We start from the raw sequence: 17,977 nt of genomic DNA on the forward strand, positions 1-17,977 counted from the left end.
CAGATAAAACCTCCATTCTGACTCCAGTCCAGTCCTACTCCTTGATGCCCCCTGAATAGTGCCTCAAAACCCTAGCAATATAAAAATACTAAGTGACCTATTTTTAGAACTAATTTGAAAAATTATCTCAAGTTATTTCAAAGTTGAACAGAAAATACAAAAATCATTTTTGCTTTTTATTACATAATATAATCCCTTGGGAAGCTTGAATTTCACTAAAGTTAAAATTTATTAAAACCTACATCAGAATGTAGAGGCATCAGAAATACAATTTCCCAAATCCTTTATTCAGGCATCATCATGAACAAGAACCCGACCCCCCACTCCATGAGAGCAGAAAGAGAGTCACACAGTGCAGCCCTGGCACCTCAGGGACACACAGAAATGCCTCAAACTTCACAACCACAGTTCTGAACCAAGTTATTTAAATTATTAAAAAATAATAAGGCTACTTGTGTGAACAACACAACATTTGATTCCTTATTCTTCTTTCTAGAACACTGTTTCTGAGTCCCTATTTTTTTTCCTACACTCAGGAAGCCTCACAGAGTCCAACACATCTAAGTGATGTTTTGATCACAACACACTAGGCTGAGTTATTAAAAAATAAATAAATTGGACTTAATTTTTATTCAGAGATATTGATCTTAACTCAATCCCACAAATACTATTACAGAAACAATTTTAAACTATGATTAAGTCACTCTTTATAATACACCTTGACATTACAAACATGTAGACAAGGTAACTAATTTCTCCTCACTTTTCATCCTTCAATATAAACAGTTTATAGCTGTTCCCAATATATTCTTAAGAGAAACCAAGAACAGCAGTGATATGGTCAGCACTAAGTAAAAACAGGACAGCCAAGTTGCTTTACTCAAAATACTTGAGTGTCTCTTACCTCTGTTTCTGTACAACGTGAATTTCCCATTTTACCTGTAATAAAAATGAGAAAAGTTACTTTCAAGGATTTTGGATTTTTTTAATCATTGACGAATATATGAGTTACTATGACCATGACTTTATTATACCTATAAAAATATCTATGCAAATAAAAAGTGCTAGAGTGACCAATTTTCTAGGTCTTGCTCAGATATTTTAAGCCTAAATGGGCCCATGCGAAAATAATAAAGAAAAAGATAGAAGAATATGCTTAATTGTAGAATGATCTAAAACACACACATACTTAATATGCATTCATACCAGTTAATCAAAAGAAAATAAAAATGCTTTTAAAGTCCTACTTTCTTTTTAAAATATCTTAAAATATTTTAAAGACATTTTAAATATACCTTAAGAAAACTTTAAAGATTCTTGGGCTTTCCCCCTAATATATTTCCATTTTAAAGGTACAGTGATCATTTCAATGCAAGCAAAAACGTTTCAAATTCAAGTTTTCTTTAACACATGTGGCTTTTCTTCTTTAATATGTGATTAGATGGCACATCATGAATTTAGTAATTCTTTCAATAGAAGACCACCTGAAGGATGACCAGAATTGAACAGGACCTGGCTGTACCAACATAGTGTCATTCGTCACCTCAGAGACATAAGCCAAGGAACATGTGTGGCCATACATTTCTGTCAATGTGGGTGGCGAAAACGCTTTTACAAACAAAGATGTTGTGTCCGCCGAAAACTAAAAAATAAATATCAAAAAATTCTCTCTCTCTCTTTAAAAAAAATAAAATAAAAAATAAAAGCAGCTGCTTTAAAGGAGAACCTTGCATTAAGTAGTGTCGACAAGAACAGACAACACCTCCATGTGCTCCATGTGGGCCCTGGGAATTCAGTGGTTCAGGCTTCATCCTCCTGAGCTCACCTGTCATCGGGCGGGCGGGCAGCGCTGCTCTCCCTCCTCCCACATGTCCCCCGCTAACCCCACTCCTCACCACCCCCCCTCACCCAGCCAGCTCCACAGTGATGGCCCCATCTGTCTTGGGGCTTTCCTTTCTTCAGGTTTAATGACTTCCTACGCCTGAGAGTCTATGATGACACCACTAAAGGAAAATCATGAGCAATGGTTTCGTAGGCCACCCAGTTCTAGACGAAAACTGAAGGGGAGCCACGATTCCCACCACCTAATGACCCTAATGTAAAAACACCAGCTGCAGCTGAGGTCAGATAACAAGGGACCTCGGGTCCTGCCAATTAAAACATATATATAAGCAATGAGTAATTAAAGACTATATATATATATATAGAATATATATAATGAGCTAAATAGATGAGGTTTTTATATAGGAGGGCTTGCTAAAGATGACTGTTTTTTAATCTGTTATATAAAATTATTAGGATGTGATTCTGCATATCGTTACAGACTTTATTTATGTCTATATTCACATACAACTCTGTTCAAACCATTAATGCTTTGGATAGATTAGTTTTACTAAACTCCTACAAAAGTGGTAATGAAAGCAGGAAAGTGCTGTTGATCAGAGGCAGCCCAAAAAAGGGGGCAGACTGGTTCTTTGCAAACATTTCCTAAGGCCTATTCTGCACCAGAGGAGGGGGCCACCCCACACTATAAGAGAGAACAGAGTAACCTCCAAGAGTATGCACATGGATGTGTGGCTTCAGTAGGATAGATTCTTAAAGTAAAGAGAATTACAAAGAAATCTGTAATTTTTTTGGTAGTGGTCTTGCTGGTAAAAACTGTGAGCACTGAGCAAATGAGTAGACAGATATACTGGTGGTGGGAGGACCATTCTGTGAGGGAAGGAAAACACAAGACTATGTGGTAAGGAGGGGAAGAGCTCTGTGGGTGACTAGAACTAGAGTCATTTCTCAATTCCACACCCACGCTTTCCAGGCACCCATTCTGCAAGGGCACACCTATGCCCATTCCCCTTCATTGGACCAGGACCCCTCGGGAGCTGGCCAACTCTAGGCCAGGACAGGGAAATGGCCAAATGAGCCTAAAACATCTTGCACCTGAACATAACAAAGTGCTTAAAGAATGATAATGTCAAAAGGGCATTTGATTATATGTAATAGATTCTTTCCAAAACCTGTTTACAAAACTGAAAATGCCTTTCTATAAGAGCACCAAGAATTCTTGTGAGAGATTGTAACTGTTCCTGGTTATCCAGGGTGAGCTGGTGAATCCCCCCAGAGAATGTGACAACATCCCAAGTATGCAGGGCCTGACCGCCTACACCAGTCTGCCACCAAATCCTCGCCCAGATGCTGACCCAGGAGTCAGAAAACCCCAATCACATGACATCAGAGCTTAGGACCTTGGAAATGGTCTTGCTTAATCCACTCATTTCGTAGATGAGTAACCCGAGAGGCTGCAGAGTCAAATGACTGGCATGTGATGACACAGAGTGGGTGGCAGGCTAGGAGGACCGCCAGGCTCCCGATCGCCTGTGTGCTGGTGAGGCTGTCTTACCCCGGTCCTCCATTCCCACTTCCTAGAGCTGGTGGGACGAGGAGGGGATCGCAGGGATGCTGTGCTGGAGGGGAGAGAGGGGGGGAGATGGAGAAACCGCCACTCTCACACACCACCCAGGCTGGAAACCTCCAGTCTAGCACCAAGGGATTTTCACTTGACCATTTTTGCACCTTTCTTCAAGGACTGGGCACTGTTGTATAGAACCAGAATAAGGATCCCTCCAGAACCCAGAAATCATATGAGGTCACCTATGGCACTTCCAGTTGTATACACTGATAGAAGGCCTTCCCAAGTAGCGAGATTATAAACACAGTGAAGCAGATCTTTCAATTAAATATGAAGTAGGCTGAGTTTAGAAGGACAGATTAACTGTGTGACAACATAAAATCAAATATCTGAAGTAAGGGTCTGGGGCTCAGCGGCAGAGCGCCCGACTAGCACATCAAGGCCCTGGGTTCAATCCTCAACACCACATAAAAATAAATAAACAAAGGTATTGTGTCCAACTACAATTAAAAAATAAATGCTAAAACAAAATCTGAATTTAAATATTAAGTTTTCAAAATATTTCCAAATTGTCAAGAAGCACTTACACACTAAGCAGAGGGATATTTGCAAAGGAAGCCAGAAGTTTAGCTCAATGTTTCTCAACAGGAATGGGCAGGGCCGTGTTTTAAACTCTTCTTTTTAACTCATCTAGAAGACACATTCTGTTCTGAAGTTTTCCTGGATGAGCCCCTCATGATCCAGGAAACGGAACACCCTGCATCTCAATATAAAATGATAGGTAATGGTTTTAAGCAGCACACAGAGGGCTGGGGTTGTGGCTCTGTGGTAGAGCACTTGCCTAGCACATGTAAGGCACTGGGGTCAGTCCTCAGCACCACATAAAAATAAATAAATAAAATAAAAAGATTATTGTGTCCATCTACAACTAAAAAATATTTACCAAAAAAAAAAAAAAAAAAATAGTAGCAGCACACCAGTCCTGGTATAAGAACTCACCATACAACACCACTCTAGCAGGCTTTTTTTCTTAAATTTTTTTTAAGCTATAGATGGACACAATACCTTTATTTTGTTTATTGATTTTTATGTAGTCTGGGGATTGAAGGTAGTGCCTCACATGTTCCAGGCAAGAGCTCTACCACAGCCCCATCTAGCAGGCATCTTGAGTCTTCAGTGCTGACACTCAGGTGGCTGCAGTCAGCAATTCTGCACACGTCACTTCCGAGGAGGCGCAGCAGGCCACGGGGCATGGCATTAAGATCACAGCTCAGCACTCCATCCACTTCCCTCAGTGCAGCCAGATTCCCATGAACCACACAACTCTGACAAACTTTTTCTGGCAGTATTTCAGAAAAAGATCCCCAAGTTTTCATATGGCCAAACAGTACTTTGGAGTCAGGAGCTGTGGAGCAGAAGCCTCCCACCTGGCTGAGTGATCACACCTGGAGCAGAAGCCTCCTGCCTGGCTGAGCGATCACAATGCCACACACAAACCATTGAGTAAGCACAGGGCAAACTATACCCCCAGAGACACAGAATTCCTAAACTTTTAAACAAATAGATACTTCTCTGAATTATTCTCAAATCTCTTCCTTTGTGACCACACTGGACAATGTTCAGGTCCATCTGACCATGCGAACGAGTGTGCTTTATCATGATGAACCTAGGAGGTACCTCCACTGACTGAACACATATTAAGTGCTCCTGATGATCATTAGCACTGATGATGTGGAGTGAACAAGCCGGACACGGGCCTCGTCCCATAGTGTCTACATTTAATAACACAGACCAAAAAAGAGAATGGGAAGAAAACCAATCAAGCAAAATAATCACAACTGGTGATAACTGCTATTAAGGACACAAAAGGGAGAGAAAGAACAAGAGAAATGACTCCACTCAGGGTGGCCAGGTAAGACTCCTTGAGAAGATGCTGTTTAAACAAAGACCTCGAAGCTGAGCAGAACTGACTGCAGGCTACAGGAAAAAGCAGAAGACAGCAGTCTGTGGGGAGCACAGAGGGTCAGGAGGAGAGGAGAGGAGTGGGCCATAGGCCCACACGGGCGGCACAGGGCATTAAGCCGCGACTTAAGCACAAGAGGATATTCCTGCAGGACCCGACACGGAGGGAGCCGCTCCAATGTGTTCCAAGATGGCCCAAAGGCATCCAACTGGAGGGTCACCAGGGGAGAAGGCAGCAGGCTCAGAATCAGAGGGGAAGGGCAAACGGGAGCAGAGAGGAAAGGGACCAAGGGAACACGCAGGAGGCCTTCAGAAGCTGAAAAAGGAAGGATGCAGTCTCCCTGGAGCCCCCAGAGGGAACAGCCTGCCGACGCCTAGATTCGGGCTCTTATTTTCGGACTTCTGACTGCCAGAACTGTAAGATAACAATTTTATGTTGTTTTGAAGCCATGAAGTTTATGGTCATTTTTTACAGAAAACCAAGACATGGACCATCAAAGCAAAAGGACATTCCCTCTTCATTACAAACCCAATCCCAGGAAACCATGCACACTGTACCAACCCTAGAGAGAACACCCTGGGTGAGAAGTCAGACACAGCCCCCACATGGCACACAGGATGCAGGTGGCAGCGTGAGGCCTCAGCATCACACTTTTTAGGTGTGATCCAGGTGGGCTGCTTCCTAAACTTAAGGAGTTAACTCAAAAATATCCTTCTCTTCCACACTAGCTTGCGTCAACAGGCTACCTGACCTCCCCAAGATCCGGTACAACTTAAACCCTCACCATGCCTGGGCCCTAAGTACAAAGACCACCCAGTTTATTATTAACTTTTTTTAAGTTGTGGATGGAACAATGCATTTGTTTTGTTTATGTGGTGCTAAGGATTGAGCCCAACACCTCCCATATGCTAGGCACACGCTATACCACTGAGTTATAGACCCAGTCCCCGCCCAATTTCTTTAAGGTCCAAGAGTCTCCTACATCTGTGCATGCTGCATTACTAGCCTGGGCGTGAAAAAATCACTGACACCTCCGAAGACGGGGGCTGGCAAGGAGCTGCAGTCATTCTCCATCTCTGCTTTCCCTCACCTTTTCACTGTCTCCACCTTGACTTCTTCCTGGCTATCCAGCTTGTGCACACCCCAGGGGTCTTATCCTACCTTGCAAGTACTTCTTCCAAAACTGACAGCACCCTAAGAGTGATTCTGGTTACGAAGATTTCTTCCATGTCCTTACACTGAACAGCTTTAGTTGATAACTTCATGTAGATGCTCTGACAATTATTTTTACAAAGATCCCCACCTTAAGGGAAATGCTACAAACAGTGGAACTGTTCTGAACACCTCTACCAAAGATGCATTTAAAAGGATAAGAAGTATCCGTCCAAACTTCCCTGGACATTTCTAAAATTACATGCCATTCAAACCCCAATAGTAACCTTTTAAAAGCTAGGAGACAAAATTATTACCAGCGAAATATCTCAATACAATCAGTTCACACTTGTCTTAGAGAGCTCAAACACAGGCTGCACTCTGATCTGAAGACCAGACATGAGAAGGGAGGTGTAAAGCCCTCCTGTTACAGCGGAGGAGGCTCAAGCTCGAAGAATAAAATGACTCCTTAGAGGTCAAAGAACTGAGACCAACCAGCAGCTGATCTCTCTCCTCACTTAATAAAGGGAAGAACAGGAATCAATAGTGCCTAAAAGGGAGGCAAAGGACCAGCATGGGGGAAGTCTGGGAATATCAGAAGCAAAATTTGCAAAGTATTGCTTTGGCTTACTATTCCTTGGTCGTGACTCATAACTATGGGCAAAAGAAAAGAAAAAAAGCCGTGTTTAAGCTTCACACCCACTTGAGAGGACAGAGGAATCCTTTAAATAATCAATGAGTACGACACATTTAATCAACATTTTCAAGGATCTGGAGCACAATCTTACCAATTTAAACCATTATAGACATGCATAGACGTGATGCCTACACTGTTGCTCTTATCCAACAGATTTCGACTCCAAGATCCTGGTCAGGAGCATAACTTCTAATTGTTTTTTTTTTTGTTGTTGTTGTTGTTGTTTGGTACCAGGGACTGAACTCAGGGGTACTCAACTACTGAGCCACATCCCCAACCCTATTTTTTGTATGTTATTTAGAGAGAGGTCTCACTGAGTTGCTTAGCACCTCACTGTTGCTGAGGCTGGCTTTGAATTCTCAATCCCCCCACCTCAGCCTGCCGAGCTGCTGGGATTACAGGCACGTGCCACTGCGCCCAGCCATAACCTCTAATTTTAATGCCACTCAGGGAACAAGTGTTCAGCCATCTATTCACACACAGGCACTGCCCAGAACTGGACTCTCCTTTGGGATGAAATAACTGCATCTGCAGGCTCTGCCCTGGGGCAGGCTCTAGGACCTTCAGCTTCAACTTTTTGGATAAAAAAGTCAGATTAGTGGCAAAGGTGACATAAGCCTGCTTTATTTTCTCAAGACAGTCTATACTATGCATCCTATGCTTCATAACTAAATTTCTTATCTTAAAAAAAATGAAAGCCTTGCTTTTTTATTATTGCTGGTCACCTCCCAGGGACCAGAGGTTAGTCCTGGACCCAATGCCAAGGATTAAAACCCACCATTGTTTCTCCAGCACACACCACTTACTGGGTCTTTGCTATGGCTACAGGCGGCAGCTTGGGACCCAGATGAGAAAGCAGTTCCCACAGAGGCTGAGCACTGTGGAGGACCAACACACCGATTCTGTCCCTTGCTCATTAGGTCTCCTTGCCTCCACCACCCCAATCTAGGAGGAAATGTGTCCCACAGCTCCCCAAGCAGTTCCATGACAAAATATTAGAAATTTAACTTTTCAAAACAAGAGTTCTTAATTATCAGTGTTGTTTTTCTCTTTCTATTCAACAACCTTAATATTCTCTCATAGAACAAACATCATAAATATCATTAAATGTCAAGTTTCTTCCCCTGAAAAATTATTACTTCAGTTTCAGCAGAGGTTTTCTCAACATAGCTCAAATATCACCTTGTCTGTTTTATGTAATGTGGCAACACCAAAAGTTACCAGAGAAAATAGGTTTTGCCTCTGCTGCCAGCTGCAGCCAGCCAGTCATGGCTGTGTAGAACTCGATCTTTAGAAGACCTCTGCGGGCAGGTGGCAGGTGGGAGGTGCAGCCTGGGCACAGGAAGGCAGGAGATCAGCCCTGGGGCCACAGAACTGACACTCCTCCATAGAGCACAGAGATAACGGAATCTGTGATACTTTTTGTAAACACTTAAATTTTCCCTAGCAATATTAATTAAAAGATTGCTTAAATTTCATGAAATTTAAAAATACACTTAAGACCACAGCACTATATCACTTCCTTCAAGAACAAGAACTGGGAGGGGACTCCCGGGCAGAATCACCACTGCCTTCCAAATGTCCAGGGCTCCTGTCAGTGAAGGTCCTGTGTCCCTTTCATACATCCTTGCACATCCTTAGGATCTCCTCCCCACTGTGACCCAGGACCATGCAAGAGATCTTCCAGTCAGGAAGGGCCCTGCCAGGCAGCTCAAGTACTTCTATCTTGCTGGCCCTATCTCCCCTTAGATAGATCACAACTCTACCATCCATCCATATCCATTTACCTCTTTATTACTCATCCCTATCAAGATTTGAGTATATCTGATTTAAACTACAAAAAAAAACCTAGGTAGGGACAGGGGGAGGGTGACTCAGTGGTACAGCACTTGCCCAGCATGAAAGAGGCCCTGGGTTCCATCCCCAGCACAGCCCCCCTACACACATATACACAAACCTACTAAGGAAAACATTTTTATCTATTTAAATTTTCATTCATATAAATATTTATAAACACAGACACACATGGAGAGAGAGAAAGAGGAGGGGGAGAGAGTTAAAAAAAAAAAAAAAAAAAGCTTTGCTTTTTATTATACTTGTGAGTAAAATACTAAGTTTTTGTTTGTTTGGGTGCTAGGGATTGAACCCCAGGGCCTTGGGCACAGGTGCCTTACCACTGAGCTGCATTCCCTGCCCAGGATCTTTAAGTACAAACAGAACAAAATGACATTAACTAAAAGGAAAACATGAGTTTGGGAGCAACTATTATGACAATTTCCCATCAAAATTAAATTTTAACACACCAAGCAAAGAATCATCCAAATGTTTCACTTTGTCTAAGCTATCTTCTCTTACAGATCTTATGTAAAATTTGTTCCGAGAGTTCAAGGGAAATGCTGTATTTACATTATTTTTATTATTAATGGAAATAAGCTCTCTTTCGCTCCCCAAAAGGTTTTAAAAAGCTAAATTAATTATGAAGTAAATATACAATGAGTTAAAAAGTAGTAAATAACAGGAAAAACAAGAATATACACATGGAAAGCAGGTAAAACTATAAATGGTTCTCAAATGCTAATTACCTTTTTCTAGTATTCTCCAACGAAATCCCCAGTCCTTATGATCTATTCTAAAACCTAGTACAGCCCTAAGACAAATATGAATACCTACAGTTTCAGATTTTTTTCAACCTCAAGAATCATTCTATGGACCTCCAAAAATTATATCTGATATTGTTTCAGAATTTCTTATCAATCTTGAATCAAAGAATCTTAAAATACTCATCTTTTCACAAAGGGTAATAATAGTTCAGTAACAATATATTTGTGCAGAATGTATGAGCTGACGAAATGTCCTCACACATATTCATTTGATTCTCAAAACAATTTTGTAAGAAGAGCTGAACAGCCAGGTATGGTAGTGCACGCCTGTAATCCCAATGACTCTGGAAACTAAGGCAGGATTATCACAAGTTCAAGGCCAGTCTGGGCAATTTGGAGAGATCCTGTCTCAAAATAAAATATATATATATAAAGGTCTGGGGGTGAAACTCAGTGGTAGAGCACCCCTGGGTTCAATCCTCAGCACACAAAAAAAAAGCTAACTGAATATTACTTCCATTTTATAGATTAAAAATAAGAAAAAATTAGAAAGCCAAAGGTTACATGGCTTGCCTGAGGTCACAACTAAGCAGTAAGCATCAGAGCCAAGAATCAAAACCACATCTTTTGTAGCCAAGTCTCATGTTCTTTCCATGTCACCACACGATATTACATAGTTGATGTACAAGTACCGGGAAGAACCAAAGACAGGAGAATTGACATGACTCCATAGGAAAAGTATTTCTCCAGCCAACTGAGCTTCCATGAAGCCCAAGTCATCTTCTTCCCTCCCTGATCTGCCCTCCTGCCTCCACAACACCCAGGAAGGGAGACCAGGAATCTGAAGATTCCTGCCTCTTTCTCACCCACACATCAGGAACTCAAGAGCCTCGCCCTGCTCCAGTTCCCCTGGTCAGCCCTTCATCCTTTGGTCTGAGCAGCCCTTGTGCCCCTAAGTGGTTCTGCAACTCAGAGCAATCAGGATCTAAAGACAGCGTGGAGGGCCACTAGCATCTTGGGCCCGAGCCTCACCCCGTCAAGAGCCCCTCTACAAAGCCCTCCATGTCACCCTCCTGCTTCCCCTCCCTACCGGTCCTTCTTGGCCTCTCTGGTGCCCATTCCTGGGTAGCCAGAGTCCAGCCAGCATGCTCTCCCACACACATCCCTGCCCCAGGCACAGTGAACGCCCACCACAGAGGACAAACAGGTTTAACCTCCATGCCAAGTCCAAATCACTGGTAGGGGCAGCCTGAAGCACCCTGTGAGAACGCAGGCTGTTCACGGATTTAGCAGCACTGCAGTGAGGGTTCCCAGGGGAAGTGGGGCAGCACACTGGGCACTCACCACTCTGGTGGGTGGCACACTGTCTCCCATTACACCTCCAACCTTTCGACCCCAATGCATCTGCCTCCCAGGCCTTCCTTTTACCTACTGCTCCTCCTTTACCTTGTCCAGGAACAAAACCTCTTCTGACACCAGCCAGGTGTCACAGGCAGCCAGTTGCCCTGCTCTGGGTTCACAGGTTCTACAGGTCTCTGAAATTCTGAGGTCGCTGTACTGTACTCCAGGTGTCAATGCAGCTACAAGCTTCATCTAGGAATGGGTGTACTGCACCCCTCATTCTATCTTCCACCTGGGGGACAGTTCACTCAGAAGGCACTCAGATATTACTGAAATTAGCAAATAAAGTCATGTAACAGGGATTCCTCTGACATAGTATTCTGAGTAAATATCCAGGAAGACAGGCCATGTCCATGACCAGGCAACTTATGGAGATTGTTATTTTTTTGTTGTTGTTTTTTGTTTTTTGGTACAAGGGATTGAACCCAGGGGCACCTAACCACTGGGGCACATCCCCAGCCTTTTTTATATTTTACTTAAAGACAGGGTCTCACTAAGCTACTCAGGGCCTCAGTTGCTGAGTCTGGCTTTGAACTTGTGATCCTCCTGCCTCAGCCTCTCAAGCTGGAATTACCAATATGCACCACCGTGCCAGGCCCTATGGGGATTGTTAATGGCACTCTACCATACCTGTCAAATATAATAACCTAGCTTTATTTCTCAGAAACAAAAGGTATTAAGATATTAAATAAGAATTTGGCTTCTAATTATATTGGGGAGGGTGAAGAAAATGGGAAATGAGTTCTACTTAAAAAAAAATAGTTCTACTTAAAAAAAAAAAATCAATATAACCTAAGGGTCAGTTTTCACAAGCTAAACATAGGCCATGAAGTGCTGATATTATTAGGAATAAAACCTATCCACATATGACACTAATATCTCCCTCTCACATTCTCTCCCTTCTCCCCCTCTCTGTAGTGGATCAAACCCAGGTACTCATGCACACTAAGCAATCATTCTACCATTAAGCTACATCCCCAGTACTTTAGCTTTACTTCAAATAGACAAATAATAATTGTATATATAGCTATGGGGTATAAAGTGATATTTTAACATGTATATGTTGTGGAATGATCACATCAGAGTACCCAGCATATCTAACAGCTCAAATAGTTATTTCTTTGCAGTAAGAATTCTTGCCAGGCACAATGGCACACATCTGTATTCTGAGCAGCTCAGGAGGCTGAGGCAAGAGTATCACAAGTTCAAGGCCAGCCTCAGCAACTTAGCAAGGCTTTAAGCAACTTAGCAAGACCCTGTCTCTAAATAAAAAATAAAAAAGGACGAGGATGTGGTTCAGTGGTTAAACATCCCTGGTACCAAAAAAAAAAAAAAAAGAATTCTTAAAATCCTCTCCTTTACCTATTTTGATTTTAGGGTGTAGGAGGGTAGAGGAGTAAGAGGCATTGAATCCAACACTGCTAGGCAAGTGCTCTACCACTGAGCTACATTCCCAGCCCTTCTTTTAGCTACTTTGAAATAGACATTATTAATAACCTTAGTCACATAAAATTTATACTGATGTCCTAGACTGGTTTTTTTTTTTTTTTTAAAGGTTGTGTTTAAAAATCGCATTGGAAAACTTTTGGCAAAAATACAATATCTATTAATGTTGAACACCCACCGTGAACTAACCACTGCACATTTAAATATTTGACACAAATGCTACACGTATACCAAAAGATATGTTCATAATGTTTATAGCAGTATCACAGTATCTAATAAATGGGTCTCTGAAACCCAGAGTCCAGGTAGAGTGAGATGGGAACAGTACAGTCACGCATTGGAATGTCACACTAAAATACGAACAAATGAATTGAAACAAGGTTCAACCTCACAAAGGCTAGGAAAAAAAAAAAAAGACGTAAAACCATACACACTGTGGGTTCTGTATAAGCTCATCAGCAGACAGAGCTCACAAGGCAAGCAGGCACAACGGCCATGACCAGACACAGGTAGGCCACCCTGATGCTAGCAGTGCTGTTCCGGCTACACGTTTTCCAAGGCTACATATATCTATTCATGCTGCAAAACTCATCATGTAGGACTTGTGCACTTTACATTGTGTGACATTTTAAATAAATTTGCTTTAAAAATATTGACGAAAGGCCAGGAACAGTGGCACATGCCTGTCATCCCAGCAGCTTAGGAAGCTGAGGCAGGAGGATTACAAGTTCAAAGCCAGCCTCAACAACTTAGCAAGGCTCTAAGCAACCTAGCAATTAAAATTAAAAAGGGCTTGGGGTAAAGTACCTCTGGGTTCAATCCCCACTACCAAAAATAAATAAATAAATAAAATTAGAACAAAAGTATTTTTAAAGCATAAGACAAAACTGAGATGTCTTCAGACCAACAAAAACAGTGAATTCAACAATGACAGGGCCTGCTCTAAAGGAAATACTAAAAGGAGTTCCTCAGTGGGACAAATAGACCCAGAATTAGATACAGTAACCCAAGAAAAAGAGCAAATATAGTCAGCCCAAGTTCACATTAGTGGATTTGACCAATTGTGGATACAAAAACATTGTGCCTATACTAAACACACACACACTCCCACCCCATCACTATTCCTTGAACAATATAACTATTTACATAGCATATATGTTATACTGGGAATTATAAGTCATACAGAGATGATTCAAACTATACAGAGATGTACACACAGGTTATATAAATATTTCACCATTTTACATATGAGACTTGAGCATTCGTGGATTTTGGTACTGGGGATAGTACTGGAACCAATCTCCTGCAGACATTGAGAAAGATGATGTTTTAGTAGTACTTCGAAAATAGTTTTGAAGTTGCAAATTTCCTGGAAGGACTGAGTTGACTTTTTGTAAAACAATCTAATGAATATTATATTGTGTTAAAATACTGTCTTTTAGCATTTAAAATATATGAACTGTTGGGCACGGTGGCTCACACCTATAAACCCAGGGGCTAAGGAGGCTGGAGCAGGAGGATCGAAAGTTCAAGCAACTTAGCGAGGTCCTAAGCAAACTTAGCAAGACCCTATTTCAAAATATTTTTAAAAAGGGGGGTACTGGGAATGTATCTCAGTGGTTAAGCACTCCTGGGTTTAATCCTCAATACCAAAATAAACAAACAAATTAATTAATTAAATATATTAACTAAAATACAGAGTTAATGTTCTCTAACGTCTTTGCATTACACAGAAAGTAATACAACAATTTATGTGAGATTTAATAAGTCAATAATGCATGTTGTAAGGCAACTACAAGAAAAAAAAATGGAATATTACAATGAAGAAGAAAATTTTAATAATTTTTAAAAATATTCATAAAGAGAATGAGAAAATGTATACAGAGCAGGTGGGACAAATAGAAAACAAATAAGGGCAGATTTTTCTTAAAGCCAAATATTAGTAATTCAGCAGTGTTTACAGCAGTGCTTGAAACAGCTAAAAAATTCCAGACTATTCATAATGCACGTCATCAGCAGAATGGATACAACAATTCAGGTATTGTCATATAGTTGAATACTATGCAACAAATAATGTAAGTTATGAATGCAAAGTTGATTAAAAGAAGTCACACAGAGGGGCTGGGGAGATGTAGCTTAGTTGGTAGAGGGCTTGCCTCACATGTATAAGGCCCTGAGTTCAACCCCAGCACCACACACACACACACACACAAAAAAAAAAAAAAAAAAAGCCAGACCAATTGGGAGTACTGCTTGGTGATGGAGTCCATGCCAAGCAGGCCAGGTCCTCGGTTCTATCCCCAGCACCAAACAAAAGAAAAAGATTTTCAAAAAGCAGACAAATGCACAATGTAAGATTCTGAATCAAGCAAATCCAATCTCTGGTGACAAAAACTAAGACAATGATTAGCTGAGCTGAGGGCTCTGGGTGACTGGTGTTGTCCTCTTTCTTGCTCTGATTTGGTCTGGTCTGGTCTGGTCCTGTTTTGTATGCTGAGTGTGGTTCTTACTGGGTTGGTATTTACATGGTTTATTACTAATGACTTGGGCACTTCCCTGTATTTATGTATTTATTTTTCAAAAAAATTGCAGGGAAAAAGCCCAAGAAGCCCAAGAAATAAGTTCTGAGTAAGAAATGTGAAAAAAAAAAAAATGCTTTTTAGTTAGAAGTGGCCAATTATTTATCTTCAAATATATACAACATGCACACCAACAAAAAAAGTCTGTTAAGAGATCCTTATGGTACTTGGTTATCAGCCCACCACCTGCTCAACTAGATGATTCAAACTATACGATGAAATGCACTTGAACTGGTTAAAAATCTGGTGAGGAATTTGAATGAGAATAATGCCAGCAGCAAAACAAGCAAGGGGTCAGGGAACATCCTCCCTTCACACACTTGAGAACGCACAGGATGCCAGCCAGGGGGGCACTGGCTTGCGAGCAGTAAAGGCTGCATCAGGTGGCCCCAGTGGAGTCAAAGCAGGAAAAAGCAAACCCTGCCTGGCTGTGCCACCAAAGTAACCACACAGAATTAGCACTGGAGAAAATATTGTGACCTTTCCCAACTAACTTGCATCGCTTTATATGCTATGTATCAGTGTTTTTCACATTCCTAAAGTAAATATGATCCCAGCTATCAATCTGGAATACTCAGCCAACGCTGTGCCTGACCACACTGTTTTCGTCTCTTTTGTTTGTGTAAGATGTTCCATGAGCAGATCCGCACACCACAAGGAGTGTATTGTACCTACACATTGCACTTGAGAGCCCTAATGAAAGCACACATTTGCAAACAGGGAACCATTTCAAATGTGGCTGACTGGCTATCACTTAGATGGTTATGCTACTGTTTTAGGGACACCATCAGTCCAGTCTCCACAGCTGCTTGAAAGAGGGAGGCCAATGACCTTGAGATTTCCCAAACCATTTCTTGACCATTAGCACACCTCAGTCAATGAATGCTTGCCCACTACACTCAGGCAGCCTTCCCTGAGCGCCAGGAGTCTATTTCAACATCCCAGCAAAGGCTTCTCTGGCTTCAGCTCCCAGGCATTTCTCCCTCTGACACACACCCTGCTGTCACCCTCCCTACTCAGCCTGGTTCTGTGGTATCCAGTAAATACCTGCTGAGCAAAGGAAAGGACAGTGGCTTCCGCAGAAGCAGAACACCAGCAAGAAACCCCAAACCTAGCAGTATGAGCACCAAAAGGAACGAAGCTAACACTGCAATTCTCCTACATTAAAACAAAAACTAAACTAGAGCAGCAGCAAGCATAGCTGGGGCTCAGCTTTTGGGGTCCACCTGTTCCCAGCCAAGGAACCACAGCTCCTTAGAGGTTCAGCCAATGCCAGGTGCTGGGCAGGAAATACACAACATGAGACTCAAAACACCCTGCAGTGCCAAAAAGCAAGGATGTGTGCCTCCAAAAAGGATGGCTGAAGGGTAAAAGGCCAGTGGCCACCCCAAAGGAGAGCCACAGTGGCAACAGCTAGAACTATCTGAGCAGCAAAAGAGTATAAGTGGATAATGACCAAAGTACAAAATATGTGGGAATCCAGACTGATGAAAATAGGTCACCGGATCAATAAGTAAATGGGGGAAGGGGACAATCTCACCTGGCCCTCTTTCTGAATGAGGCTGGACTTAGCATCCCATTTCTAAACAAGAGCACAGAAAAGGTGAAAACAATAACTTGGCAGAGAAACCCGGGAAAAAACTTGCTTAACTAAGTGTCAAGGTTAACATAACGTATGACGTTCCAGGCCCCAACACCACCTGAGAAGAGCCCTTCTCCTCTGGAATTATCTTCCAGCACCCCAGTCTAAACACTCCCAAATGGAGGGACACTTCACCAGGAAACTGTCACAGACCAAAACAGAACAAGCAGTACGACTAACTGCAGGACAGCATCCTGGGCAGGATTTCTACAGAGGAAAGAGGCAGAAAACTTGGGGGAACCCAAGGCACGTAAGGAGCTCAGGGAAACAGTAGTATACCACTGCTGGCCTTCATGCAGTTCTGACAGAGGTGCCTCGAGGATGTAAGATGCTAGCACCACAGGAAGTGGGTGAGGGACACATGGAATTCTCTGAATTATCACTGTAACTTTTCTGTAAACTTAAAATTCTGTCCAAAATAAAATTGTTGTTGTTGTCGACGTTGTTTTTGGGGGGGACAGGTAACAAACTGTATTTCCCTCATCCTTTTAAATACTTGAAAGAGACCCTTTTCTTGTGTTCCACTTGGACAACAAGAAGCAAGTGGAACTACAGAGAGCCTCATGACGCCCCTAAGGAAAAGGGATGGGAACTGCTGCCTGCAGAACCTGTGACCTTACAGTTGAGCTCACCCAGGGCTCTCACCAACCAACACGTGACCCTTGGCAGATCAATGATTGCTCTCATTCAGTCAAAACTTATAGGGAGACTAATGCTTTCTTGACAGACCCCCAACTTATTGAAGCACCAACACCTGAATATAAATTCTTTGTTTCCCTTTGCATGAGACAGAAAAAAAGACAGAAATCATGTGCTCTTTCAGAATCTCTCCCCAAAGTGCACGTGATCACACAAGTGGAAGTATGTTGGAAGGTGACACTGAGAGTGACTTTGATCTTATCTGATCATGATTTAGTTTTGCAAATGAACTGGGAGGGGCCTGGGTAAATAAAGGGGCTTGAAGTTTAAGGTCTCATTTAACTTCATGGTAAATTTACCACTCTGTTTAGGTTTTATTTTCTCCTGTTCAATGACTACAACTTTTTATGTTTAAATAACCCATGAAAACTAGAACACTGCTTGCACATAGT

The 17,977-nt window shown here is 42.0% G+C and overlaps 1 protein-coding gene across 5 annotated transcripts in view; it reads right to left on the minus strand.

Annotated features, from left to right (window-relative positions):
* Positions 1-17,977, minus strand: part of Spire1 (spire type actin nucleation factor 1) — a 133,333-nt gene that overhangs the window by 111,168 nt on the left and 4,188 nt on the right. For all 5 annotated transcript variants that reach the window (XM_046462734.2, XM_046462733.2, XM_058585126.1 and 2 more), the window contains exon 2: positions 905-939. In XM_046462734.2, the coding sequence (XP_046318690.1) occupies positions 905-934 (30 nt within the window). In that variant the 5' untranslated portion in view covers positions 935-939. The remainder of the gene's footprint in view (positions 1-904; positions 940-17,977) is intronic.

The sequence above is a fragment of the Marmota monax genome, unplaced genomic scaffold (assembly GCF_021218885.2).
Source record: "Marmota monax isolate L192 unplaced genomic scaffold, Marmota_monax_Labrador192_F-V1.1 WCK01_AAM20220418_F8-fsc00180, whole genome shotgun sequence".
Classification (NCBI taxonomy): Eukaryota; Metazoa; Chordata; class Mammalia; order Rodentia; family Sciuridae; genus Marmota; species Marmota monax.